The sequence below is a fragment of the Salvia miltiorrhiza genome, chromosome 3 (assembly GCF_028751815.1).
Source record: "Salvia miltiorrhiza cultivar Shanhuang (shh) chromosome 3, IMPLAD_Smil_shh, whole genome shotgun sequence".
Taxonomy (NCBI): domain Eukaryota; kingdom Viridiplantae; phylum Streptophyta; class Magnoliopsida; order Lamiales; family Lamiaceae; genus Salvia; species Salvia miltiorrhiza.
The window spans coordinates 15625278-15634931 of NC_080389.1; the positions used below are offsets into that span (position 1 = coordinate 15625278).

At 37.6% G+C, this 9654-nt stretch overlaps 1 protein-coding gene across 1 annotated transcript; it reads left to right on the forward strand.

Moving 5' to 3' along the window:
• The first annotated feature begins 3578 nt into the window (after nt 1-3578).
• On the forward strand, nt 3579-9654 carry LOC131018443 (uncharacterized). The gene is made up of 3 exons (XM_057947165.1): nt 3579-4288; nt 4337-5610; nt 9416-9654. The coding sequence occupies exons 1-3, from the start codon at nt 3579-3581 to the stop codon at nt 9652-9654; spliced, it is 2223 nt and encodes a 740-aa protein (XP_057803148.1).

The following is a 9654-nucleotide window of genomic DNA, read 5'->3' on the forward strand; positions in this document are numbered from 1 at the left end:
AGCTCATCCAATGTTGTCAACATGCTGTACCTCGAAATGCTTCGAACTCCTGCATATGGATCTGATGGGACCCATTGAAGTTGAAAGCTTAGGAGGAAAATGGTATGTACTTGTGTGTGCTGATGATTTTTCAAGATACACTTGGGTTGAATTCTTGAAAACAAAATCTGAAACCTTTGCTCATTTTAAGAAACTGTATAAAAGGTTTAGAGTTCAATATGGCCAGTATGTTGGAAGAATTAGGACTGACCATGGCAAAGAATTTGAGAACTCTCTCTTTGATAACTTCTGCACTAACAATGGAATTTTCCATGAGTTCTCTGCACCCAAAACTCCTCAGCAAAATGGTGTTGCCGAAAAAAAGAATAGAACCATTCAGGAAATGGTGAGAGCTATGTTGCAAGCAAAAGGTCTTTCCAAACGACTATGGGCTGAGGCTGTAAGTACAACATGTCACATCATCAATAGGGTGTACATGAGACCAGGTACTATGTTAACTCCGTATGAGATCCTCAAAGGCAAGAAGCCCAATCTCAAGTACTTTCATGTTTTTGGATGTGTCTGTCACATCTTGAATAACCGTGATCACCTTAACAAGTTTGATTCCAAAAGTGACAAAGGTCTCTTTCTTGGATATTCTGTGAATAGTCATGCTTTTCGTGTATATAACCTCAGAACTAAGACTATTCAAGAGACTGTTAATGTTGTGTTTGATGATTCTCTTAGTCTCATTGATAGAACAGAGGATGAAGATGTTACTGAGCTACTTGAGGAGCCCAACAACATAAGTCATGCTTCTGATCACCACAGAAGTGGAAATGATGGTACAACATCTGTACCAACATCTGAGGTTACTTCGTCCGGGTCAACATCAGAAGGAGAAGCTGGCAACTACGTGTCGGACTCTGAAGAAGAGTTGGAAGCTCAATTTCTTTATGATTCCATTAGACGAGATCCCCCAAGTCATGTGAGAAGAGATCATCCAAGTTCTCAAATCATCGGAGACGTTGGTGAAAAAGTTGTCACTCGACAGAAGAAGGGAGTCAATTACAAAGAGTTGGTAAGAATTGCATGTATGACTTCTGTGTGTGAGCTTGCTGAGGTTGAATGTTATATGTCTCTTGTTGAACCTAAGAATGTTGCTGATGCTCTTAAAGATGTTATGTGGGTCAATGCTATGCATGAAGAACTTAATCAGTTTATTAGAAATGATGTGTGGGATCTTGTTCCTAGACCACATAACAAGAATGTTATTGGTACTAAGTGGATTTTCAAGAATAAAACTGATGAGTCTGGTAACATTGTTAGAAACAAAGCTAGATTGGTAGCACAGGGGTATACGCAAGTGGAAGGGATCGATTTTGATGAAACTTTTGCTCCTGTTGCTAGAATTGAGTCAATTAGGCTGTTGTTTGCCATTGCTTGTCAGTTTGGGATCTCCTTGTTACAAATGGATGTTAAGAGTGCCTTTCTAAATGGTGTCTTATCTGAGGAAGCCTATGTTGAACAGCCTAAAGGATTTGAAAACACTAGTAAGCCTGATCATGTGTTTAAACTTAAAAAGGCTTTGTATGGCTTAAAACAAGCACCACGTGCATGGTATGAAAGGTTGACTGTGTTTCTCCTTGATTATGGTTTTTCTCGTGGTCAAGTTGATAAAACTTTGTTCATCAAAAGGCATGCTGGTAACACTATCATTGCACAGATTTATGTTGATGATATTGTGTTTGGTGCAACTAATGAAAAGCTTGTGAAGGATTTTGTTAAGGCCATGTCTACCACATTCGAAATGAGTATGGTGGGGCAATTGAATTTTTTCTTAGGATTACAGGTAACGCAAACTCCTGAAGGCATTTTCTTCTCTCAAAGCAAGTACTCAAAAAGTCTTGTTCAAAGATTTGGCCTAGAGTCTGCTAAACACATGAGAACTCCCATGGGTTCCACTGACAGATTATGCAGAGACGATGTTGGACGTGATGTTGATCCAACACTATACAGAGGAATGATTGGCAGTTTGCTTTATCTAACTGCAAGTAGACCTGATATTCTGTACAGTGTAGGAGTGTGTGCTAGGTACCAAACTCAGCCAAAGGAGTCACATTTGAAGGCTGTTAAACGCATCATACGCTATGTTGCTGGAACATCTGAACTTGGAATGTGGTATTCCAAAGACACTAACTCTAACATTGTTGGATTTAGTGATGCTGATTGGGCAGGTGATGCTGATGACAGAAAAAGTACAAGTGGAGGATGTTATCTCTTGGGAAACAATATTGTGTCCTGGTCAAGCAAGAAACAAAATTGTGTTTCGCTCTCTACTGCTGAAGCCGAATACATTGCTGCTGGCAGTTGTTGTGCTCAACTTCTTTGGCTCAGACAGATGTTGGACGACTATAGTATGGAAAGCAACATCTTGACTGTCATGTGTGACAACACTAGTGCTATAGAGATTTCTAAGAATCCTGTTCAACACTCTCGCACAAAGCACATTGATATTCGTCATCATTTTATAAGAGATCTTGTTGAGAAAAAGCTCATTGTGTTGGAATACATTCCTACTGAAAAACAACTTGCTGATATTTTTACCAAGGCTTTAGATTTTGAGAGATTCTCCCATCTTAGGAAGTCTCTCGGTTTGTGCTGCATTTAATTGTTCTTGCTTGTGAGATGTTAGGACTTAGGTTTTCTTTGTTGGATCCTAACATCTTTATTTTTTTCTTGTGTTTGTTTTTTTCTTTTGTTTAGGCATATGCATGTTGGAGCCTGTGTTACTGAAAGTGCAATGTCCATGTTGGTTGATTTGATGTTATTCGATTTAACCGGTTCATGCTGTGTTCTTTTAGCAGAAGTTGAATAAAAAAAAAAATTTTGATGTTGTAAGACCGGTAGCACAAGAGTGAGGCTTAATGGTCATAAAACATCTGAAAATAAATGGATCTTCCCTTCTCTCATCTAAGTACTCGGGGCACGGCGTTCGCTGCGACGATGCACTCAGGGAAAATGGATGTTGAGTTTTAAGATCTCAAAGTGTTTCGTTTTATTGGTTTTACCTCTGCTGAAAGAATCATAGTCTGTTGTTCCGGATGTTGGATAACATTGTCTTCTAATGTTGAACTAACATTTGATGTAACATTGGCTCTACTGTTTTGTTTCAATAGGCATTTTCTTTCTCTTCTCTGGCTCTCTCTCCTTATCTTTTTCCTTGGTGATCTTATCTGTTAATTGTGTTTCTAGGGTTTGTTTGTCTAATGCGTGATCCGTATCTCCTTATCTCTTGTGATTTGATTTTCGAATTTTGATTTGTTTGTGTGAGGGAGATTTTTATGGGATTTGTGTTTATCTCGTGGCTTAGTGGTTGATGTTGGCTGGGGTCTTCTCGTTTGTATTTAAGGGGGTTGTTCTGATTATTATTTACTACCTTTCTTTTCACAAACCCTTCTATCGAGATTTGTGCAGTCTTTCTTTGAAGCTCAAAAGTCATGGACAAAAATCCTGATCTTTCCTCCCTCATCAAGAGTCTGATCCAACACTTTGGATCACCGGAAAGTGCTGCCAAACATCTCTCCGCCCTCCCTTAGATGGCCGAATCAACCGACAAACCCTCGTCTTCTCAAACTCCGGTGGAAGTCGCAGGAGGATCTTTTCCTCTAGCTCCTTCTCCAAAAGGCTCTCCGAAGGGAAGCACCACTGAATCGTCTGTAGGGGCTGATGTTGATCCTGTCTCTCTGCAAATGGTAGAAATTCCCATCAACCCTGAGCCGATCTCCACTGTTCCTCCCCTTGAGAATGTTCATTCAAAAATGGCGCCTGATTCCTCTGCGAAAGTTGACGAAAATCTCACGAAGGGGAAAACTTCTCTTCCAAACCCCACTGTTCATGCAACCTCGGAAAAATCCACAGGACTTCCAGCTGTTGGTGTTACTCAACATCAAACTTCACTTCCTACTCCAAGCGGAGAGTCAATTCCGTCTTCAAAAGAGGAATCAGCGTATGCTTCTCCAGATACCTCTTTGGAGAAAATTGGGGAAATTGCCAAAGAGGCCCTGCTTGATCTTGCTTCACAACCGGGGTCAGATGTTGATAAAGCTTCTGCTGTTGCTGAAGAAGAATGTGTCGCTGGAGATATTCCCACATCCATGGATGTTGATGATTCTGAAAAAATTCCTGATGTTGGTCAGGATGTTGATCCAGAAGAAAGCACAGATGTTATTGATGTTGACACCTTTGTCCCTGACAAGAAAAGCCGAAAACGTAAAGCTGGAGTGGCCTCTCTCAGGAGGTCCTCAAGGTGATCAAAATCCACACGGGTGATCCCTTCTACTCTAAATCTTCCTAGCCGAGAAGACAGTGATGTGGGTCCAACATCACAGCCTCCTGTTCTCAAGCCAAAGGTTGAGCATTCTCCCACCTCAAAGAGCGGAAAGGTATCCTCTACCTCTCATACTACCTCCCCTCGCATCAGCTGCTCTGGAAGCTCCTCTGAATCAGAGGTTGAGGTTAGTAAGTCATACTCCACTCGTTTTTACACTCGTGAAGCAAAGAATGCTCTCAAAGTGTTGGCTGCTAGGAAGTTTCATAATGATAGACGTGCGGATGAGGATTTCTTTTCAAAGTATAGGCTTGATATTCTCTTGCAAGATAGGGGTATGTGGGGTACGGTTGTAAATGTTTTTCCCTATGATGCTGACATTGTTAGGGAGTTCTATGTTAATCTGATGACAGAAGCCTTTGACCCAAAATCTGTCAAATTTGGGAAAGTATTTGTTAGGGGTAAGGTCTTTGGTTTCTCCCCAACTGCCATTAACAAAGCATGTTTCACTGCGAATACCAACACTGATGATGTTGAGGTTAATGATGATGAGATGACTAGGGAGTTGACTGGAGGGAAACTTAAGGCTTGGACCTCGAAGTTTGCTGCATCCACTTTGTCTTGGAAATATTCTGTGCTTCACAAGATTGCCGTTTACAACTGGCTTCCAAGCAAAAACACTACTGCTCTAACCAAGGAACAAGCTGAATTTATCTTTAAAGTTGGTAAGCCTCTGGCTTTCAACTTTGGTGAGCAAGTGTTTGCTAACATCTCTCGTGCAGCCTTTAAATCCACAGGTGGAAGTATGCTTCCCTTTCCAAGCCTCATCTACAATCTCTTGGTTCAGCAAAAACTTAAGGAGAGAGAGGAAATTGTGCTTGTTGAAGAGAAGAATCTACTTGAGTTTTCCAAAACCCTCCTCACTCCTGATCGTGTCAAAGATCTTCCCTACGAACCTCCACGTGCTGGTCCTACCTTGTCTTCTCAGCCTGATGATGAAGCTGACTCTGCTGAAGCTGAGATTGACATGTATGGTGAAGACGAAGATGTTGATCGTGCGACTTCTCCTGATGTTGCACTTGATGTTTCCAACATCATCTCTGTCAAAGCACATCTCACTAGAGAAACATCCACATCTCGTAAAGGCAAGGAACCAGCTGGAGATTCAGAAGTAGAGATTGATCTTGATGTTGCAGAGCTCATCAAGGCCAGAGAGGATCTTCTCAAGCTCAAAAGACAAGTGCAGTTGATGGTGGATCGGACGATCAAGATGGGACAGGACATGCTTGCCCGGGTCGAAAGTTGTGACCAAGTCTTTGCCAAACTCCTACCTTTTCCTTCTTCAACAAAAAAGGGGGAGTAGTGTTTCTGAAATTTGTTGGCAGTTTTTTGTTCCAAAACATTTATTGTTTCTTTGGTGATGTGTTTGATGCGTGGACATCGTGACTTTTTGTGGTGCATGAGCACCTATTTTTGGTAACATAGTTTATGTTATCTTGATTTTTTATTATCTGTTGGATCAACATTTATCATGTTTTTGGTATACCTTCGTTTTTTGCGTGGGCAGGTTAAATGAAGGTCTTGGCCTTCGGCCGACCTTCATTTTGATCAAATAAAGCAAAGCTTCATTTGATCAACTTGTTTATGTAAAGTTTCTTCTTGTTTTTTGATCAATGTTGATCGAGAGGTTAAATGCTTTGAATGCTGGTGTTTGTTTTTCTCTCTTCTGTTTTGCAGGTTCGTTTGTTTATTTATTCAGGGGGAGTTATTAACTTTCTCTTATGAGTCAATATTCAGTTTGTGTTTCTTAAGGTTGTACCTCAAGTGCTTCTTGAGGTTGTACCTCTTGTTTGTTTCAGGGGGAGTGTTTGCGACATCTCCTCTGGACTAATTTTGAGGTTCACCTCTTGTTTGATTAAGGGGGAGTTTCTAACTCCTTCTTGATCTGAAAAACCTGTAACTTTGAATTCTTTTCTGTTTTTTGTTTTTCTTTGTTTGTGTTTTTGTTGCAGGAAGGAAAAGATTAAGGGGGAGATTGTTAGAGTCAATGTTGACTCCGACAATGTTGGGACCAATGTTGATAACATATGTGTTTTCAATGTTGGGTGGAATGTTGATAACATTCATGGTGTCAACATTTCTGGGTTTCCAACCAACATTCCGGAGTCTGCCTTGACTCCATACTTTGACTCTCCATTGGTAATTGTATATTTTTAATCTTTACCTTCCTTTCACGTTTTCTTATTATTTGGTTGTGGAATAAATGTTTTATGCTTGTTGACCACGTTTTTAATAAGTGAAAAGGTGGTTTATCATGGTCCAAAGTAGTGGGCTGTTTGTTCCTATTTTTCAGGACCCATGATCTCTCAACCAACATTCCAGACTGGTCGACTGGCAGTTTTCGGAGGTGGATTGCGGCGGTTATAGGAAGCTTCTGGAAGTGGGAAGTGGAGGAAACTAACCACGACATGAAGGTCTATAAAAGCAGCAAGAAGCCTCATTCATCCTCACGTTTTGGAAGTGCAAAATCAGAGACTTAACATTCACTCACAACCATCTCGTCATTTTCCTGCTGCAAACGTGTCACCGGTTCTTCAAGGATTGCTTTGACGAAGTAGACTTAGGCAGCCAATCTGTAAAGTCTATCTTTGTATCGACGGGACGTCGAGGGCAAGAGTTGAAGTGCAAGGCCATTGGAGCGTAGCAGGTTGTTTGCTTTGTCCGATTAACTTTTGTTATTCGGCTGTTTTGGATTCTGTGTTGTATCAACATTGTAGTACTGAAAGTAGATAGGTTGGTTTATCTTAGGCAGTCATTCTGTAAAGATAGATCTCCAAGAAGATCCAAATCTGTACTTTGTATTGTTGATTCAACATAGTGATTTTAGCCTTGAGGCACTCACGAGTTATTTATAATCCGTGAAAAAAGTATTCCTGTGTGTTATTTATTTCCGCTGCATGTTGATAGTAATGTTAGTAACATACTGTTGATAACATTGCATTCAATATTACTCTTTTCTTTACACAGTTTTACTTTGTTGGTAATTTGGGGCACTAAACTTTTTCATCCTCAAAATATCTTCCTAACCTATTTTGGAAATAATTGCATTCACTATTATTCTTATAATCTTCAATTTTTGTGGGACTCATTCTCCACTCATTGAATACACAACTAACCTTTATTAAAACCTGTGTCATGCTTCCTTGGGAAGATGTTTGGGAGACAGAGGGAGTATGTAATTTATGAAATTAAAGTTTAAAATAAAATACTCATTCCTTCCCATTAATCTTGTCTTATTTTCCTTTTTGGGTTGTCCAATTGATTTTGTCATGTTTCTATATTTGGTAATGATTTTACACTACAATCAATATGGTCTCACACCTTTACACACTTTTACTACACTAATTATACTATCCTTAATAATCGTGCACAAAATAAATGGGACATGAAGAGAGTATGTAATAGGAATAAAATACGTAATCCACATGTTGTGCCCAATATAATTTTTTTTTTATTATGAGGCGTTTATTTTGCATGACTGATTATATGCATGATTTGAGTAGTTTCATCCTCAAAAATATGGTTTCTCCAATACCACATTTACCATGGGATAAGAATAAAGCAAAATTAGCTTGAATGATAGAAATAATCAAGGAATTTGAAATATTCAAAAGTTTCAATCTATCAAAATAAACAAGAGATTAACCTTATTATTTTTATCTATCAAGGCTAATCCTCTAAAGTAAACCACTTCTATATGAGATTAGTTATTCCTTCTTCCTTATGATATTATGTATTTTCATGGATATTAGAAATTTTATTTCTTTTTCAATGAAACCATCTTTATTTGTTTTTATTTTGAAAATTTTAATAATAATAATAATAATAATAATAATAATAATAATAATAATAATAATAATAAAAGTAATAATGTTAACAGTAAATTTATGAAAATAAATAAATAAAAAGTACTATAATTTTCAATATTATTATTATTATTATTATTATTATTATTTTTTGAGGAAAATATTATTATTATTATTATTTGGTTTTGTCCAGCAAAAGGTACTATTTAACCACTAAATCAAGACTCTTTCTAATTATCTTAATACAATATAATTTTATTTTAACTAAATATAATTTTTTTATAAAATAAAAATAAATAAATATAATTAATATATAGGGTTGCACTAAAATAAGACTGAATATTATACTATAAAATAAGACTCAATCTCAACTTTTGATCTTAATTGAATTAACGGCCAGATCTTTTTTAAAATTGGTTAGTCGAATTGTATTAGGAGGCTAATAATGTAATTGCCTTCCTTTAATTAATATGGATCCCACGAATCATGGGATCACGTTTCCCATATCTTCATCATCCAAGTTATTTGCGCCGATATTATTTTTGAGAGAAGCAAGCGAAAGTTTCCTGCACAAACATATAATCTCCCAGGCCTGCTTACAGAGATGAAGACGCGAGAGTTTTAATCAATTTTCTACAATAAGTTTTTATGAACAATATAGGTATGAATTTTCATTCATGTTTTCTTATTGGAGAATTTTCATGGAAATTTTCACTCATGCTTTACCGGTAATCAAGATTTCATTCATATTTTTTTTTTCTGAATTAGTAACATCTACTGCACAATTCTTTAGTTCAATTTTATGATATTTTTTTATTATTTTTATTGGTTGATTATAAGTGCACGAGTGTATACGAAATAATGCATGCAAAATAGTGAAGTATTCATACCCAAATATAGGGTTGTTAATGCCAATTTTATATTTTCATCATTCAAATTTTTTTATTGTTTTTGTTTGTTAATGTTGTATAGTTTGAACTCACGCTTCACCGGTAATCAGTTCTTGATTATTTGTTATTTTTTAACTTCATATAAATCTTGATTGTATTATTTTTGAATTAGTAACATTTACTGCACAATTATTTATATCAATTTTCTGTTATGTTTTGTTATTTTTATTGGTTGTTTTTAAGTGCACAAGTGTATACGGAATATTTCATGTAAAATGGTGAAGTGTTCATACCCAAATACATTAAGAGATGGGCTGACACGAACTCTATTAATTCTACAACTTCTGCAGCTGCCAAGGAACGTATGTTTCAGACGTTCTACAGCTCCAAACTCCCTTATGAAATTACCATTCATCCGCCCGACCCTGTTACAACAAAGGGTAGTGGAAAGCGGTTGAGCTCTACCTATGAGAAAGAGCTTAACAAGGCAAAGAAGCCAAAGAGACGATGCAAGAAATGTGGGCGTTTGGCCAGGCACGATTCGCGCAACTGCGGGAAGGTTGACGAGGATGAAAGTGATGATGATTAA

Coding starts and splice junctions, on each gene's coding strand:
- LOC131018443 (XM_057947165.1), top strand. CDS start 3,579: ATGGCCGAATCAACCGACAAACCCTCGTCTTCTCAAACTCCGGTGGAA. Junction 4,289..4,336: donor TCTCTCAGGAGGTCCTCAAG/GTGATCAAAATC, acceptor AAATCTTCCTAG/CCGAGAAGACAGTGATGTGG. Junction 5,611..9,415: donor CATGCTTGCCCGGGTCGAAA/GTTGTGACCAAG, acceptor CAACTTCTGCAG/CTGCCAAGGAACGTATGTTT.